The sequence below is a fragment of the Salmo salar genome, chromosome 15 (genome assembly GCF_965601325.2).
Source record: "Salmo salar chromosome 15, fSalSal1, whole genome shotgun sequence".
Lineage (NCBI taxonomy): Eukaryota > Metazoa > Chordata > Actinopteri > Salmoniformes > Salmonidae > Salmo > Salmo salar.
Genome location: NC_138305.1, coordinates 115,343,898 through 115,364,517, shown reverse-complemented (window position 1 = coordinate 115,364,517; position 20,620 = coordinate 115,343,898). Strand labels below are relative to the sequence as shown.

Below are 20,620 nucleotides of genomic sequence, written 5' to 3'. Positions count from 1 at the left end.
TACACATCCTGTATGGTAGGGGTTAGAGTTAACACTAGGTACACACCCTGTATGGTAGGGATTATAGTTAACACTAGGTACACACCCTGTATGGTAGGGGTTAGGGTTAGAGTTAACACTAGGTACACACCCTGTATGGTAGGGGTTAGAGTTAACACTAGGTACACACCCTGTATGGTAGGGGTTAGGGTTAACACTAGGTACACATCCTGTATGGTAGGGGTTAGAGTTAACACTAGGTACACACCCTGTATGGTAGGGGTTAGAGTTAACACTAGGTACACATCCTGTATGGTAGGGGTTAGAGTTAACACTAGGTACACACCCTGTATGGTAGGGGGTAGGGTTAACACTAGGTACACACCCTGTATGGTAGGGGTTAGGGTTAACACTAGGTACACATCCTGTATGGTAGGGGTTAGGGTTAGAGTTAACACTAGGTACACACCCTGTATGGTAGGGGTTAGGGTTAGAGTAAACACTAGGTACACATCCTGTATGGTAGGGGTTAGAGTTAACACTAGGTACACATCCTGTATGGTAGGGGTTAGGGTTAACACTAGGTACACACCCTGTATGGTAGGGGTTAGGGTTAGTGTTAACACTTGGTACACACCCTGTATGGTAGGGGTTAGGGTTAGTGTTAACACTAGGTACACACCCTGTATGGTAGGGGTTAGGGTTAGAGTTAACACTAGGTACACATCCTGTATGGTAGGGGTTAGAGTTAACACTAGGTACACACCCTGTATGGTAGGGGTTAGGGTTAACACTAGGTACACATCCTGTATGGTAGGGGTTAGGGTTAACACTAGGTACACATCCTGTATGGTAGGGGTTAGGGTTAGAGTAAACACTAGGTACACATCCTGTATGGTAGGGGTTAGGGTTAGAGTTAACACTAGGTACACATCCTGTATGGTAGGGGTTAGGGTTAACACTAGGTACACATCCTGTATGGTAGGGGTTAGGGTTATAGTTAACACTAGGTACACATCCTGTATGGTAGGGGTTAGAGTTAACACTAGGTACACATCCTGTATGGTAGGGGTTAGGGTTAGAGTTAACACTAGGTACACATCCTGTATGGTAGGGGTTAGGGGTAGAGTTAACACTAGGTACACACCCTGTATGGTAGGGGTTAGTGTTAACACTAGGTACACACCCTGTATGGTAGGGGTTAGGGGTAGAGTTAACACTAGGTACACACCCTGTATGGTAGGGGTTAGGGGTAGAGTTAACACTAGGTACACACCCTGTATGGTAGGGGTTAGGGGTAGAGTTAACACTAGGTACACATCCTGTATGGTAGGGGTTAGAGTTAACACTAGGTACACACCCTGTATGGTAGGGGTTAGGGTTAACACTAGGTACACACCCTGTATGGTAGGGGTTAGAGTTAACACTAGGTACACATCCTGTATGGTAGGGGTTAGAGTTAACACTAGGTACACACCCTGTATGGTAGGGGTTAGAGTTAACACTAGGTACACACCCTGTATGGTAGGGGTTAGTGTTAACACTAGGTACACATCCTGTATGGTAGGGGTTAGGGTTAGAGTTAACACTAGGTACACATCCTGTATGGTAGGGGTTATAGTTAACACTAGGTACACACCCTGTATGGTAGGGGTTAGAGTTAACACTAGGTACACACCCTGTATGGTAGGGGTTAGGGTTAGAGTTAACACTAGGTACACACCCTGTATGGTAGGGGTTAGGGTTAACACTAGGTACACATCCTGTATGGTAGGGGTTAGAGTTAACACTAGGTACACACCCTGTATGGTAGGGGTTAGAGTTAACACTAGGTACACATCCTGTATGGTAGGGGGTAGGGTTAGAGTTAACACTAGGTACACATCCTGTATGGTAGGGGTTAGAGTTAACACTAGGTACACACCCTGTATGGTAGGGGTTAGGGTTAGAGTTAACACTAGGTACACATCCTGTATGGTAGGGGTTAGAGTTAACACTAGGTACACACCCTGTATGGTAGGGGTTAGGGTTAACACTAGGTACACATCCTGTATGGTAGGGGTTAGGGTTAACACTAGGTACACATCCTGTATGGTAGGGGTTAGGGTTAGAGTTAACACTAGGTACACATCCTGTATGGTAGGGGTTAGGGTTAGAGTTAACACTAGGTACACATCCTGTATGGTAGGGGTTAGGGGTAGAGTTAACACTAGGTACACACCCTGTATGGTAGGGGTTAGTGTTAACACTAGGTACACACCCTGTATGGTAGGGGTTAGGGGTAGAGTTAACACTAGGTACACACCCTGTATGGTAGGGGTTAGGGTTAGAGTTAACACTAGGTACACATCCTGTATGGTAGGGGTTAGTGTTAACACCAGGTACACACCCTGTATGGTAGGGGTTAGGGGTAGAGTTAACACTAGGTACACACCCTGTATGGTAGGGGTTAGGGTTAGAGTTAACACTAGGTACACATCCTGTATGGTAGGGGTTAGAGTTAACACTAGGTACACACCCTGTATGGTAGGGGTTAGAGTTAACACTAGGTACACACCCTGTATGGTAGGGGTTAGGGTTAGAGTTAACACTAGGTACACACCCTGTATGGTAGGGGTTAGAGTTAACACTAGGTACACACCCTGTATGGTAGGGGTTAGGGTTAACACTAGGTACACATCCTGTATGGTAGGGGTTAGAGTTAACACTAGGTACACATCCTGTATGGTAGGGGTTAGGGTTACCACTAGGTACACACCCTGTATGGTAGGGGTTAGAGTTAACACTAGGTACACATCCTGTATGGTAGGGGTTATAGTTAACACTAGGTACACACCCTGTATGGTAGGGGTTAGGGTTAACACTAGGTACACATCCTGTATGGTAGGGGTTAGAGTTAACACTAGGTACACATCCTGTATGGTAGTGGTTAGGGTTAGAGTTAACACTAGGTACACACCCTGTATGGTAGGGGTTAGAGTTAACACTAGGTACACACCCTGTATGGTAGGGGTTATAGTTAACACTAGGTACACACCCTGTATGGTAGGGGTTAGGGTTAACACTAGGTACACACCCTGTATGGTAGGGGTTAGAGTTAACACTAGGTACACACCCTGTATGGTAGGGGTTAGGGTTAACACTAGGTACACATCCTGTATGGTAGGGGTTATTGTTAACACTAGGTACACATCCTGTATGGTAGGGGTTAGTGTTAACACTAGTTACAGACCCTGTATGGTAGGGGTTATAGTTAACACTAGGTACACATCCTGTATGGTAGGGGTTAGAGTTAACACTAGGTACACATCCTGTATGGTAGGGGTTATAGTTAACACTAGGTACACACCCTGTATGGTAGAGGTTAGGGTTAACACTAGGTACACATCCTGTATGGTAGGGGTTAGAGTTAACACTAGGTACACACCCTGTATGGTAGGGGTTAGGGTTAACACTAGGTACACATCCTGTATGGTAGGGGTTAGAGTTAACACTAGGTACACACCCTGTATGGTAGGGGTTAGGGTTAACACTAGGTACACACCCTGTATGGTAGGGGTTAGGGTTAGAGTTAACACTAGGTACACATCCTGTATGGTAGGGGTTATAGTTAACACTAGGTACACATCCTGTATGGTAGGGGTTAGAGTTAACACTAGGTACACATCCTGTATGGTAGGGGTTATAGTTAACACTAGGTACACACCCTGTATGGTAGGGGTTAGGGTTAACACTAGGTACACATCCTGTATGGTAGGGGTTAGAGTTAACACTAGGTACACATCCTGTATGGTAGGGGGTAGAGTTAACACTAGGTACACACCCTGTATGGTAGGGGTTAGAGTTAACACTAGGTACACACCCTGTATGGTAGGGGTTATAGTTAACACTAGGTACACACCCTGTATGGTAGGGGTTAGAGTTAACACTAGGTACACACCCTGTATGGTAAGGGTTAGGGTTACCACTAGGTACACACCCTGTATGGTAGGGGTTAGGGTTAACACTAGGTACACACCCTGTATGGTAGGGGTTAGGGTTACCACTAGGTACACACCCTGTATGGTAGGGGTTATAGTTAACACTAGGTACACATCCTGTATGGTAGGGGTTAGAGTTAACACTAGGTACACACCCTGTATGGTAGGGGTTAGGGTTACCACTAGGTACACACCCTGTATGGTAGGGGTTAGGGTTACCACTAGGTACACACCCTGTATGGTAGGGGTTAGGGTTAACACTAGGTACACACCCTGTATGGTAGGGGTTAGGGTTACCACTAGGTACACACCCTGTATGGTAGGGGTTAGGGTTAACACTAGGTACACACCCTGTATGGTAGGGGTTATAGTTAACACTAGGTACACACCCTGTATGGTAGGGGTTAGAGTTAACACTAGGTACACATCCTGTATGGTAGGGGTTAGAGTTAACACTAGGTACACACCCTGTATGGTAGGGGTTATAGTTAACACTAGGTACACACCCTGTATGGTAGGGGTTAGGGTTAGAGTTAACACTAGGTACACACCCTGTATGGTAGGGGTTAGAGTTAACACTAGGTACACACCCTGTATGGTAGGGGTTAGGGTTAACACTAGGTACACACCCTGTATGGTAGGGGTTAGGGTTATAGTTAACACTAGGTACACATCCTGTATGGTAGGGGTTAGGGTTAACACTAGGTACACATCCTGTATGGTAGGGGTTAGGGTTAACACTAGGTACACACCCTGTATGGTAGGGGTTAGAGTTAACACTAGGTACACACCCTGTATGGTAGGGGTTAGGGTTAGAGTTAACACTAGGTACACACCCTGTATGGTAGGGGTTAGAGTTAACACTAGGTACACACCCTGTATGGTAGGGGTTAGAGTTAACACTAGGTACACATCCTGTATGGTAGGGGTTAGAGTTAACACTAGGTACACACCCTGTATGGTAGGGGTTAGGGTTAACACTAGGTACACATCCTGTATGGTAGGGGTTAGAGTTAGAGTTAACACTAGGTACACACCCTGTATGGTAGGGGTTATAGTAAACACTAGGTACACACCCTGTATGGTAGGGGTTAGGGTTAACACTAGGTACACACCCTGTATGGTAGGGGTTAGGGTTAACACTAGGTACACATCCTGTATGGTAGGGGTTAGAGTTAACACTAGGTACACACCCTGTATGGTAGGGGTTAGGGTTAACACTAGGTACACATCCTGTATGGTAGGGGTTAGGGTTAGAGTTAACACTAGGTACACACCCTGTATGGTAGGGTTAGAGTTAACACTAGGTACACACCCTGTATGGTAGGGGTTAGAGTTAACACTAGGTACACACCCTGTATGGTAGGGGTTAGGGTTACCACAAGGTACACACTCTGTATGGTAGGGGTTAGGGTTAACACTAGGTACACATCCTGTATGGTAGGGGTTAGAGTTAACACTAGGTACACATCCTGTATGGTAGGGGTTAGAGTTAACACTAGGTACACACCCTGTATGGTAGGGGTTATAGTTAACACTAGGTACACATCCTGTATGGTAGGGGTTAGAGTTAACACTAGGTACACACCCTGTATGGTAGGGGTTAGGGTTAGAGTTAACACTAGGTACACACCCTGTATGGTAGGGGTTAGAGTTAACACTAGGTACACACCCTGTATGGTAGGGGTTAGGGTTAACACTAGGTACACACCCTGTATGGTAGGGGTTAGGGTTACCACTAGGTACACACCCTGTATGGTAGGGGTTAGGGTTATAGTTAACACTAGGTACACATCCTGTATGGTAGGGGTTAGGGTTAACACTAGGTACACATCCTGTATGGTAGGGGTTAGGGTTAGAGTTAACACTAGGTACACACCCTGTATGGTAGGGGTTAGAGTTAACACTAGGTACACATCCTGTATGGTAGGGGTTAGGGTTAGAGTTAACACTAGGTACACACCCTGTATGGTAGGGGTTAGGGTTAACACTAGGTACACACCCTGTATGGTAGGGGTTAGGGTTACCACTAGGTACACACCCTGTATGGTAGGGGTTAGGGTTAACACTAGGTACACACCCTGTATGGTAGGGGTTATAGTTAACACTAGGTACACACCCTGTATGGTAGGGGTTAGAGTTAACACTAGGTACACATCCTGTATGGTAGGGGTTAGGGTTAGAGTTAACACTAGGTACACATCCTGTATGGTAGGGGTTATAGTTAACACTAGGTACACACCCTGTATGGTAGGGGTTAGGGTTAGAGTTAACACTAGGTACACACCCTGTATGGTAGGGGTTAGGGTTAACACTAGGTACACACCCTGTATGGTAGGGGTTAGGGTTAACACTAGGTACACATCCTGTATGGTAGGGGTTAGGGTTAGAGTTAACACTAGGTACACATCCTGTATGGTAGGGGTTAGAGTTAACACTAGGTACACACCCTGTATGGTAGGGGTTAGAGTTAACACTAGGTACACATCCTGTATGGTAGGGGTTATAGTTAACACTAGGTACACACCCTGTATGGTAGGGGTTAGAGTTAACACTAGGTACACACCCTGTATGGTAGGGGTTAGAGTTAACACTAGGTACACACCCTGTATGGTAGGGGGTAGGGTTAACACTAGGTACACATCCTGTATGGTAGGGGTTAGAGTTAACACTAGGTACACACCCTGTATGGTAGGGGTTATAGTTAACACTAGGTACACATCCTGTATGGTAGGGATTAGAGTTAACACTAGGTACACATCCTGTATGGTAGGGGTTAGGGTTATAGTTAACACTAGGTACACACCCTGTATGGTAGGGGTTAGGGTTATAGTTAACACTAGGTACACACCCTGTATGGTAGGGGTTATAGTTAACACTAGGTACACATCCTGTATGGTAGGGGTTAGGGTTATAGTTAACACTAGGTACACATCCTGTATGGTAGGGGTTAGAGTAAACACTAGGTACACACCCTGTATGGTAGGGGTTAGAGTTAACACTAGGTACACATCCTGTATGGTAGGGGTTAGGGTTAACACTAGGTACACACCCTGTATGGTAGGGGTTATAGTTAACACTAGGTACACACCCTGTATGGTAGGGGTTAGAGTTAACACTAGGTACACACCCTGTATGGTAGGGGTTAGGGTTAACACTAGGTACACACCCTGTATGGTAGGGGTTAGGGTTAACACTAGGTACACACCCTGTATGGTAGGGGTTAGAGTTAACACTAGGTACACACCCTGTATGGTAGGGGTTAGGGTTAACACTGGGTCCACACCCTGTATGGTAGGGGTTAGAGTTAACACTAGGTACACATCCTGTATGGTAGGGGTTAGGGTTAACACTAGGTACACATCCTGTATGGTAGGGGTTAGTGTTAACACTAGGTACACATCCTGTATGGTAGGGGTTAGGGTTAACACTAGGTACACACCCTGTATGGTAGGGGTTAGGGTTAACACTAGGTACACACCCTGTATGGTAGGGGTTAGAGTTAACACTAGGTACACATCCTGTATGGTAGGGGTTATAGTTAACACTAGGTACACACCCTGTATGGTAGGGGTTAGGGTTAACACTAGGTACACATCCTGTATGGTAGGGGTTAGAGTTAACACTAGGTACACACCCTGTATGGTAGGGGTTAGAGTTAACACTAGGTACACATCCTGTATGGTAGGGGTTAGGGTTAGAGTTAACACTAGGTACACATCCTGTATGGTAGGGGTTATAGTTAACACTAGGTACACATCCTGTATGGTAGGGGTTAGAGTTAACACTAGGTACACACCCTGTATGGTAGGGGTTAGAGTTAACACTAGGTACACATCCTGTATGGTAGGGGTTAGGGTTAGAGTTAACACTAGGTACACATCCTGTATGGTAGGGGTTATAGTTAACACTAGGTACACACCCTGTATGGTAGGGGTTATAGTTAACACTAGGTACACACCCTGTATGGTAGGGGTTAGAGTTAACACTAGGTACACATCCTGTATGGTAGGGATTAGGGTTAACACTAGGTACACACCCTGTATGGTAGGGGTTAGGGTTAACACTAGGTACACACCCTGTATGGTAGGGGTTAGAGTTAACACTAGGTACACATCCTGTATGGTAGGGGTTAGGGTTAACACTAGGTACACATCCTGTATGGTAGGGGTTAGGGTTAACACTAGGTACACACCCTGTATGGTAGGGGTTAGAGTTAACACTAGGTACACACCCTGTATGGTAGGGGTTATAGTTAACACTAGGTACACATCCTGTATGGTAGGGGTTAGAGTTAACACTAGGTACACATCCTGTATGGTAGGGGTTAGGGTTATAGTTAACACTAGGTACACACCCTGTATGGTAGGGGTTAGAGTTAACACTAGGTACACATCCTGTATGGTAGGGGTTAGGGTTAACACTAGGTACACACCCTGTATGGTAGGGGTTATAGTTAACACTAGGTACACACCCTGTATGGTAGGGGTTAGAGTTAACACTAGGTACACACCCTGTATGGTAGGGGTTAGGGTTAACACTAGGTACACACCCTGTATGGTAGGGGTTAGGGTTAACACTAGGTACACACCCTGTATGGTAGGGGTTAGAGTTAACACTAGGTACACACCCTGTATGGTAGGGGTTAGGGTTAACACTGGGTCCACACCCTGTATGGTAGGGGTTAGAGTTAACACTAGGTACACATCCTGTATGGTAGGGGTTAGGGTTAACACTAGGTACACATCCTGTATGGTAGGGGTTAGGGTTAACACTAGCTACACACCCTGTATGGTAGGGGTTAGGGTTAACACTAGGTACACATCCTGTATGGTAGGGGTTAGAGTTAACACTAGCTACACACCCTGTATGGTAGGGGTTAGAGTTAACACTAGGTACACATCCTGTATGGTAGGGGTTAGGGTTAACACTAGGTACACACCCTGTATGGTAGGGGTTATAGTTAACACTAGGTACACACCCTGTATGGTAGGGGTTAGAGTTAACACTAGGTACACACCCTGTATGGTAGGGGTTAGGGTTAACACTAGGTACACACCCTGTATGGTAGGGGTTAGGATTAGAGTTAACACTAGGTACACACCCTGTATGGTTGGGGTTAGAGTTACCACTAGGTACACACCCTGTATGGTAGGGGTTAGGGTTAACACTAGGTACACACCCTGTATGGTAGGGGTTAGAGTTAACACTAGGTACACATCCTGTATGGTAGGGGTTATAGTTAACACTAGGTACACACCCTGTATGGTAGGGGTTAGGGTTAACACTAGGTACACACCCTGTATGGTAGGGGTTAGGGTTAACACTAGGTACACACCTTGTATGGTAGGGGTTAGAGTTAACACTAGGTACACACCCTGTATGGTAGGGGTTATAGTTAACACTAGGTACACACCCTGTATGGTAGGGGTTAGGGTTAACACTAGGTACACATCCTGTATGGTAGGGGTTAGGGTTAACACTAGGTACACACCCTGTATGGTAGGGGTTAGAGTTAACACTAGGTACACATCCTGTATGGTAGGGGTTATAGTTAACACTAGGTACACACCCTGTATGGTAGGGGTTATAGTTAACACTAGGTACACACCCTGTATGGTAGGGGTTAGGGTTAACACTAGGTACACATCCTGTATGGTAGGGGGTAGGGTTAGAGTTAACACTAGGTACACACCCTGTATGGTAGGGGGTAGGGTTAACACTAGGTACACACCCTGTATGGTAGGGGTTAGGGGTAGAGTTAACACTAGGTACACATCCTGTATGGTAGGGGTTAGGGTTAACACTAGGTACACACCCTGTATGGTAGGGGTTAGAGTTAACACTAGGTACACACCCTGTATGGTAGGGGTTAGAGTTAACACTAGGTACACATCCTGTATGGTAGGGGTTAGGGTTAACACTAGGTACACACCCTGTATGGTAGGGGTTAGGGTTATAGTTAACACTAGGTACACACCCTGTATGGTAGGGGTTAGAGTTAACACTAGGTACACATCCTGTATGGTAGGGGTTATAGTTAACACTAGGTACACATCCTGTATGGTAGGGGTTAGAGTTAACACTAGGTACACACCCTGTATGGTAGGGGTTAGGGTTAACACTAGGTACACATCCTGTATGGTAGGGGTTAGGGTTAACACTAGGTACACATCCTGTATGGTAGGGGTTAGAGTTAACACTAGGTACACACCCTGTATGGTAGGGGTTAGAGTTAACACTAGCTACACACCCTGTATGGTAGGGGTTAGGGTTAACACTAGGTACACATCCTGTATGGTAGGGGGTAGGGTTAGAGTTAACACTAGGTACACATCCTGTATGGTAGGGGTTAGAGTTAACACTAGGTACACATCCTGTATGGTAGGGGTTAGGGGTTAGAGTTAACACTAGGTACACATCCTGTATGGTAGGGGTTAGGGGTTAGAGTTAACACTAGGTACACATCCTGTATGGTAGGGGTTAGAGTTAACACTAGGTACACATCCTGTATGGTAGGGGTTAGGGGTTAGAGTTAACACTAGCTACACACCCTGTATGGTAGGGGTTAGGGTTATAGTTAACACTAGGTACACACCCTGTATGGTAGGGGTTAGGGGTTAGAGTTAACACTAGGTACACATCCTGTATGGTAGGGGTTAGGGTTAGTGTTAACACTAGGTACACACCCTGTATGGTAGGGGTTAGAGTTAACACTAGGTACACACCCTGTATGGTAGGGGTTAGAGTTAACACTAGGTACACACCCTGTATGGTAGGGGTTAGGGGTTAGAGTTAACACTAGGTACACACCCTGTATGGTAGGGGTTAGGGGTTAGAGTTAACACTAGGTACACATCCTGTATGGTAGGGGTTAGAGTTAACACTAGGTACACACCCTGTATGGTAGGGGTTAGAGTTAACACTAGGTACACATCCTGTATGGTAGGGGTTAGGGTTAACACTAGGTACACACCCTGTATGGTAGGGGTTAGGGTTAACACTAGGTACACATCCTGTATGGTAGGGTTAGGGTTAGAGTTAACACTAGGTACACACCCTGTATGGTAGGGGTTAGGGTTAGAGTTAACACTAGGTACACACCCTGTATGGTAGGGGTTAGGGTTAGAGTTAACACTAGGTACACACCCTGTATGGTAGGGGTTAGGGAGGTTAACACTAGGTACACATCCTGTATGGTAGGGGTTAGAGTTAACACTAGGTACACACCCTGTATGGTAGGGGTTAGGGTTAACACTAGGTACACATCCTGTATGGTAGGGGTTAGAGTTAACACTAGGTACACATCCTGTATGGTAGGGGTTAGAGTTAACACTAGGTACACACCCTGTATGGTAGGGGTTAGAGTTAACACTAGGTACACATCCTGTATGGTAGGGGTTAGAGTTAGAGTTAACACTAGGTACACACCCTGTATGGTAGGGGTTAGGGTTAGAGTTAACACTAGGTACACACCCTGTATGGTAGGGGTTAGAGTTATAGTTAACACTAGGTACACACCCTGTATGGTAGGGGTTATAGTTAACACTAGGTACACACCCTGTATGGTAGGGGTTAGAGTTAACACTAGGTACACATCCTGTATGGTAGGGGTTATAGTTAACACTAGGTACACACCCTGTATGGTAGGGGTTAGAGTTAACACTAGGTACACATCCTGTATGGTAGGGGTTAGAGTTAACACTAGGTACACATCCTGTATGGTAGGGGTTATAGTTAACACTAGGTACACACCCTGTATGGTAGGGGTTAGGGTTAGAGTTAACACTAGGTACACATCCTGTATGGTAGGGGTTAGGGGTAGAGTTAACACTAGGTACACACCCTGTATGGTAGGGGTTAGGGTTAACACTAGGTACACATCCTGTATGGTAGGGGTTAGGGTTATAGTTAACACTAGGTACACATCCTGTATGGTAGGGGTTAGAGTTAACACTAGGTACACACCCTGTATGGTAGGGGTTAGAGTTAACACTAGGTACACATCCTGTATGGTAGGGGTTAGGGTTAACACTAGGTACACACCCTGTATGGTAGGGGTTAGAGTTAACACTAGGTACACACCCTGTATGGTAGGGGTTAGAGTTAACACTAGGTACACATCCTGTATGGTAGGGGTTATAGTTAACACTAGGTACACACCCTGTATGGTAGGGGTTAGAGTTAACACTAGGTACACACCCTGTATGGTAGGGGTTAGGGTTAACACTAGGTACACACCCTGTATGGTAGGGGTTAGGGTTAACACTAGGTACACATCCTGTATGGTAGGGGTTAGGGTTATAGTTAACACTGGGTCCACATCCTGTATGGTAGGGGTTAGAGTTAACACTAGGTACACACCCTGTATGGTAGGGGTTAGGGTTATAGTTAACACTAGGTACACACCCTGTATGGTAGGGGTTAGAGTTAACACTAGGTACACACCCTGTATGGTAGGGGTTAGGGTTAACACTAGGTACACACCCTGTATGGTAGGGGTTAGGGTTATAGTTAACACTAGGTACACACCCTGTATGGTAGGGGTTAGAGTTAACACTAGGTACACACCCTGTATGGTAGGGGTTAGAGTTAACACTAGGTACACACCCTGTATGGTAGGGGTTAGGGTTAGTGTTAACACTAGGTACACATCCTGTATGGTAGGGGTTATAGTTAACACTAGGTACACATCCTGTATGGTAGGGGTTAGGGGTTAGGGTTATAGTTAACACTAGGTACACATCCTGTATGGTAGGGGTTAGAGTTAACACTAGGTACACACCCTGTATGGTAGGGGTTATAGTTAACACTAGGTACACATCCTGTATGGTAGGGGTTAGGGTTATAGTTAACACTAGGTACACATCCTGTATGGTAGGGGTTAGGGTTAACACTAGGTACACACCCTGTATGGTAGGGTTAGGGGTTAGGGGTTAGAGTTATAGTTAACACTAGGTACACACCCTGTATGGTAGGGGTTAGGGTTAGAGTTAACACTAGGTACACACCCTGTATGGTAGGGGTTAGGGTTAACACTAGGTTATACATCCTGTATGGTAGGGGTTAGGGTTAACACTAGGTACACATCCTGTATGGTAGGGGTTAGGGTTAGAGTTAACACTAGGTACACACCCTGTATGGTAGGGTTAGGGTTATAGTTAACACTAGGTACACATCCTGTATGGTAGGGGTTAGAGTTAACACTAGGTACACATCCTGTATGGTAGGGGGTAGGGTTAACACTAGGTTATACACCCTGTATGGTAGGGGTTAGGGTTAACACTAGGTACACATCCTGTATGGTAGGGGTTATAGTTAACACTAGGTACACACCCTGTATGGTAGGGGTTAGGGTTAGAGTTAACACTAGGTACACATCCTGTATGGTAGGGGTTAGGGGTAGAGTTAACACTAGGTACACACCCTGTATGGTAGGGGTTAGGGTTAACACTAGGTACACATCCTGTATGGTAGGGGTTAGGGTTATAGTTAACACTAGGTACACATCCTGTATGGTAGGGGTTAGAGTTAACACTAGGTACACACCCTGTATGGTAGGGGTTAGAGTTAACACTAGGTACACATCCTGTATGGTAGGGGTTAGGGTTAACACTAGGTACACACCCTGTATGGTAGGGGTTAGAGTTAACACTAGGTACACACCCTGTATGGTAGGGGTTAGAGTTAACACTAGGTACACATCCTGTATGGTAGGGGTTATAGTTAACACTAGGTACACACCCTGTATGGTAGGGGTTAGAGTTAACACTAGGTACACACCCTGTATGGTAGGGGTTAGGGTTAACACTAGGTACACACCCTGTATGGTAGGGGTTAGGGTTAACACTAGGTACACATCCTGTATGGTAGGGGTTAGGGTTATAGTTAACACTGGGTCCACATCCTGTATGGTAGGGGTTAGAGTTAACACTAGGTACACACCCTGTATGGTAGGGGTTAGGGTTATAGTTAACACTAGGTACACACCCTGTATGGTAGGGGTTAGAGTTAACACTAGGTACACACCCTGTATGGTAGGGGTTAGGGTTAACACTAGGTACACACCCTGTATGGTAGGGGTTAGGGTTATAGTTAACACTAGGTACACACCCTGTATGGTAGGGGTTAGAGTTAACACTAGGTACACACCCTGTATGGTAGGGGTTAGGGTTAGTGTTAACACTAGGTACACATCCTGTATGGTAGGGGTTATAGTTAACACTAGGTACACATCCTGTATGGTAGGGGTTAGGGGTTAGGGTTATAGTTAACACTAGGTACACATCCTGTATGGTAGGGGTTATAGTTAACACTAGGTACACATCCTGTATGGTAGGGGTTAGGGTTATAGTTAACACTAGGTACACATCCTGTATGGTAGGGGTTAGGGTTAACACTAGGTACACACCCTGTATGGTAGGGTTAGGGGTTAGGGGTTAGAGTTATAGTTAACACTAGGTACACACCCTGTATGGTAGGGGTTAGGGTTAGAGTTAACACTAGGTACACACCCTGTATGGTAGGGGTTAGGGTTAACACTAGGTTATACATCCTGTATGGTAGGGGTTAGGGTTAACACTAGGTACACATCCTGTATGGTAGGGGTTAGGGTTAGAGTTAACACTAGGTACACACCCTGTATGGTAGGGTTAGGGTTATAGTTAACACTAGGTACACATCCTGTATGGTAGGGGTTAGAGTTAACACTAGGTACACATCCTGTATGGTAGGGGGTAGGGTTAACACTAGGTTATACACCCTGTATGGTAGGGGTTAGGGTTAACACTAGGTACACATCCTGTATGGTAGGGGTTAGGGTTAGAGTTAACACTAGGTACACACCCTGTATGGTAGGGTTAGGGTTATAGTTAACACTAGGTACACATCCTGTATGGTAGGGGTTAGAGTTAACACTAGGTACACATCCTGTATGGTAGGGGGTAGGGTTAACACTAGGTACACATCCTGTATGGTAGGGGTTAGAGTTAACACTAGGTACACATCCTGTATGGTAGGGGTTAGAGTTAACACTAGGTACACACCCTGTATGGTAGGGGTTAGGGTTAACACTAGGTACACATCCTGTATGGTAGGGGTTAGAGTTAACACTAGGTACACATCCTGTATGGTAGGGGTTAGGGTTAACACTAGGTACACACCCTGTATGGTAGGGGTTAGAGTTAACACTAGGTACACATCCTGTATGGTAGGGGTTATAGTTAACACTAGGTACACACCCTGTATGGTAGGGGTTATAGTTAACACTAGGTACACACCCTGTATGGTAGGGGTTAGGGTTAGAGTTAACACTAGGTACACATCCTGTATGGTAGGGGTTAGGGTTAGAGTTAACACTAGGTACACACCCTGTATGGTAGGGGTTAGGGTTAACACTAGGTACACATCCTGTATGGTAGGGGTTAGGGTTATAGTTAACACTAGGTACACACCCTGTATGGTAGGGGTTAGAGTTAACACTAGGTACACACCCTGTATGGTAGGGGTTATAGTTAACACTAGGTACACATCCTGTATGGTAGGGGTTATAGTTAACACTAGGTACACATCCTGTATGGTAGGGGTTATAGTTAACACTAGGTACACATCCTGTATGGTAGGGATTAGGGTTAGGGGTTAGGGTTAGAGTTAACACTAGGTACACACCCTGTATGGTAGGGGTTATAGTTAACACTAGGTACACACCCTGTATGGTAGGGGTTAGAGTTAACACTAGGTACACATCCTGTATGGTAGGGGTTAGGGTTATAGTTAACACTAGGTACACACCCTGTATGGTAGGGGTTAGAGTTAACACTAGGTACACACCCTGTATGGTAGGGGTTATAGTTAACACTAGGTACACACCCTGTATGGTAGGGGTTATAGTTAACACTAGGTACACACCCTGTATGGTAGGGGTTAGAGTTAACACTAGGTACACATCCTGTATGGTAGGGGTTAGGGTTATAGTTAACACTAGGTACACACCCTGTATGGTAGGGGTTAGAGTTAACACTAGGTACACACCCTGTATGGTAGGGGTTATAGTTAACACTAGGTACACATCCTGTATGGTAGGGGTTATAGTTAACACTAGGTACACATCCTGTATGGTAGGGGTTATAGTTAACACTAGGTACACATCCTGTATGGTAGGGATTAGGGTTAGGGGTTAGGGTTAGAGTTAACACTAGGTACACACCCTGTATGGTAGGGGTTATAGTTAACACTAGGTACACACCCTGTATGGTAGGGGTTAGAGTTAACACTAGGTACACATCCTGTATGGTAGGGGTTAGGGTTATAGTTAACACTAGGTACACACCCTGTATGGTAGGGGTTAGAGTTAACACTAGGTACACACCCTGTATGGTAGGGGTTATAGTTAACACTAGGTACACATCCTGTATGGTAGGGGTTATAGTTAACACTAGGTACACATCCTGTATGGTAGGGGTTATAGTTAACACTAGGTACACACCCTGTATGGTAGGGGTTAGGGTTAGAGTTAACACTAGGTACACATCCTGTATGGTAGGGGGGGTTAGGGTTAGAGTTAACACTAGGTACACACCCTGTATGGTAGGGGTTATAGTTAACACTAGGTACACACCCTGTATGGTAGGGGTTAGGGTTAACACTAGGTACACACCCTGTATGGTAGGGGTTAGAGTTAACACTAGGTACACATCCTGTATGGTAGGGGTTAGAGTTAACACTAGGTACACACCCTGTATGGTAGGGGTTAGGGTTAACACTAGGTACACACCCTGTATGGTAGGGGTTAGGGTTATAGTTAACACTAGGTACACACCCTGTATGGTAGGGGTTAGAGTTAACACTAGGTACACACCCTGTATGGTAGGGGTTAGGGTTATAGTTAACACTAGGTACACATCCTGTATGGTAGGGGTTATAGTTAACACTAGGTACACACCCTGTATGGTAGGGGTTAGAGTTAACACTAGGTACACACCCTGTATGGTAGGGGTTAGGGTTATAGTTAACACTAGGTACACATCCTGTATGGTAGGGGTTATAGTTAACACTAGGTACACATCCTGTATGGTAGGGGTTATAGTTAACACTAGGTACACATCCTGTATGGTAGGGGTTAGGGTTATAGTTAACACTAGGTACACACCCTGTATGGTAGGGGTTAGAGTTAACACTAGGTACACACCCTGTATGGTAGGGGTTATAGTTAACACTAGGTACACATCCTGTATGGTAGGGGTTATAGTTAACACTAGGTACACATCCTGTATGGTAGGGGTTAGGGTTAGAGTTAACACTAGGTACACATCCTGTATGGTAGGGGTTATAGTTAACACTAGGTACACATCCTGTATGGTAGGGGTTAGAGTTAACACTAGGTACACATCCTGTATGGTAGGGGTTAGGGTTAACACTAGGTACACATCCTGTATGGTAGGGGTTAGGGTTAGAGTTAACACTAGGTACACATCCTGTATGGTAGGGGTTATAGTTAACACTAGGTACACACCCTGTATGGTAGGGGTTATAGTTAACACTAGGTACACACCCTGTATGGTAGGGGTTATAGTTAACACTAGGTACACATCCTGTATGGTAGGGGTTATAGTTAACACTAGGTACACATCCTGTATGGTAGGGGTTATAGTTAACACTAGGTACACATCCTGTATGGTAGGGGTTAGGGTTAGAGTTAACACTAGGTACACATCCTGTATGGTAGGGTTAGGGTTAGAGTTAACACTAGGTACACATCCTGTATGGTAGGGGTTAGAGTTAACACTAGGTACACATCCTGTATGGTAGGGGTTAGGGTTAGAGTTAACACTAGGTACACATCCTGTATGGTAGGGTTAGGGTTATAGTTAACACTAGGTACACATCCTGTATGGTAGGGGTTATAGTTAACACTAGGTACACATCCTGTATGGTAGGGGTTAGGGTTAGAGTTAACACTAGGTACACATCCTGTATGGTAGGGGTTAGGGTTAGAGTTAACACTAGGTACACATCCTGTATGGTAGGGGTTAGAGTAAACACTAGGTACACACCCTGTATGGTAGGGGTTATAGTTAACACTAGGTACACATCCTGTATGGTAGGGGTTATAGTTAACACTAGGTACACATCCTGTATGGTTAGGGTTAGGGGTTAGAGTTATAGTTAGCACTGGATGTGGTTAGGGTTAGGGTTAGAGTTAACACTAGGTACACATCCTGTATGGTAGGGGTTAGGGGTTAGAGTTAACACTGGATGTGGTTAGGGTTAGGGTTAGGGTTATAGTTAACACTGGATGTGGTTAGGGTTAGGGTTATAGTTAGGGTTAGGGGTTAGAGTTAGAGTTAACACTGGATGTGGTTAGGGTTAGGGTTAGGGTTAGAGTTATAGTTAGCACTGGATGTGGTTAGGGTTAGGGTTAGGGTTAGAGTTATAGTTAGCACTGGATGTGGTTAGGGTTAGGGTTAGGGTTAGGGTTAGAGTTAGAGTTAACACTGGATGTGGTTAGGGTTAGGGTTAGGGTTAGAGTTATAGTTAGCACTGGATGTGGTTAGGGTTAGGGTTAGGGTTAGAGTTATAGTTAGCACTGGATGTGGTTAGGGTTAGGGTTAGGGTTAGAGTTAGAGTTAACACTGGATGTGGTTAGGGTTAGGGTTAGGGTTAGAGTTAGAGTTAACACTAGGTACACACCCTGTATGGTAGGGGTTAGTGTTAACACTAGGTACACATCCTGTATGGTAGGGGTTAGGGTTAGGGTTAGTGTTAACACTAGGTTATACATCCTGTATGGTAGGGGTTAGGGGTTAGGGTTAACACTGGATGTGGTTAGGGTTAGGGTTAGAGTTAACACTGGATGTGGTTAGGGTTAGGGTTAGAGTTAGGGTTAGGGGTTAGGGGTTAGAGTTAGAGTTAGCACTGGATGTGGTTAACCTAATCATTGGTAAAGATGGTGTTGTTCTAATGTCAACTCTTATCAGTGGAAGTTATACATTACATACAGTACTACTATCTTTACCATCACAAACACACACTCTCTTTCCTTACTCACATACATGCATACATACATACATACATACATGCATACATACATACATACACTCTCTGTCCTTACTGACACACACACACACACTCTGTCCTCACTGACACACACACACACACACACACCACACACACACCTCTGTCCTCACACACACACACACACACACACACACACACACACACACACACTCTGTCCTCACACACACACACACACACACACACACACACACACACACACACACACACACACACACACACCCCTCTGTCCTCACTGACACACACATGCTCTCTCTGTCCACAGATGCTGAGGAAGAAAGAGGAGGAAAGCATGCCTTTACAGAGGAGGTAACAGACACACACACACACACACACATTAGATTAGCCCAAGCCCTACCCATGCCCATGACATTCACCATTGCCGATTGCTTCTGCCAAATGTAAGGCCATGTTTGAGATATTCTGAAAGACTCTGAATGACTGGCCATCAAGTGCATGTCATCACTTCCTGTTGAACGCGGAACGAGAGAGAGAGAGAGCTTTGTTGTTTTGAAAGTCTCTGTGTGTTCTAAAGAAGTGTTCTATTGAAAAAGTTTGGTTACTAGCTAGCTACCTTTTGAGTTTGGATCCCGCAACGCGATTGGCATCAGTTGCTGGGACCGCTACTATCTGTCCTGCCGACCAAAGCTGGGTTTGAGGAGCTGCTTGGCGTAGTAGCTAGCCTAGCTGCCACTGTTAGCTGTTTATCAAGCTAGAGGGGTTTCCTTGAGGGCTTGAATGCAGCCCGGGCTTGTGGCTGATCGGATTCCTGCTGTTTGTTGCCGTTTCCATTTTCCCTGTGACCTTCCCTGTCTGGAAGTGCAAGGAATAACAGCATAGCCTACGTTGCTACCATGAAAAATACCAACGCCAGTGGGAACAGGAGTTTCTCTCTATCACAGGTGAACAAAAAGAGTTGAACAAGAAGTTGTTACAACAACAAGAAAATAGCTTCAAGTGTTTTGTCCAACTAATAAAATGATGGACGTCCTGACCAGAGAGGTCCAGGACCTGAAGAACTGTTTGCAGTTCTCCCAGGGTCAACTCAATGAGTTTAAACAGGAAAACGGCAAGATGACAGCAATCTGTAAGTCAGTGATATAGGACGTCAGTTCAGTGAGTATATGATAAGAATGACGGAGAAATCAGATTATCTCAAGGGACAATCAAGGTGGAACAGCAGAATTGCAGAATCTCCACATGAGACCTGGATGGAGTCTGAGGTCAGAGTGAGGGAAATGATCTCTGAGAAACTGAAGATGGACCACAGGAAGATTGAGGTGGAACACACCCACAGGACTGGAAAACCCATCACTGGCCCAGGTGACAGGCACAGGCCAATAGTGGTCAAGTTCCTGAGGTTCAAGGATAAGGTAGCTGTTCTGGAAAGAGCCAAGAACTTGAGAGGAACATAAATCTTCCTCAACGAGGACTATCCTGAAACTGTTCACCAGAAGAGGAAAGAACTTATCCCAGCCATGAAAGCTGCCAGAGCGTGTGGGGACAATGCTTACATCCACTATGACAGGCTCATTGTCTGTCCACCCTCCCAGAAGCCTGGAAGGGATGAGCAAGCCAAGCCTATAGGT

General features: G+C 45.4%; 1 protein-coding gene across 1 annotated transcript in view; it reads left to right on the top strand.

Moving 5' to 3' along the window:
• The window catches only part of lad1 (ladinin), a 100,748-nt gene that overhangs the window by 34,217 nt on the left and 45,911 nt on the right, over positions 1-20,620 (top strand). Inside the window, exon 7 of the mRNA XM_082962321.1 lies at positions 19,297-19,340. Within this exon, the coding sequence (XP_082818447.1) occupies positions 19,297-19,340 (44 nt within the window). The remainder of the gene's footprint in view (positions 1-19,296; positions 19,341-20,620) is intronic.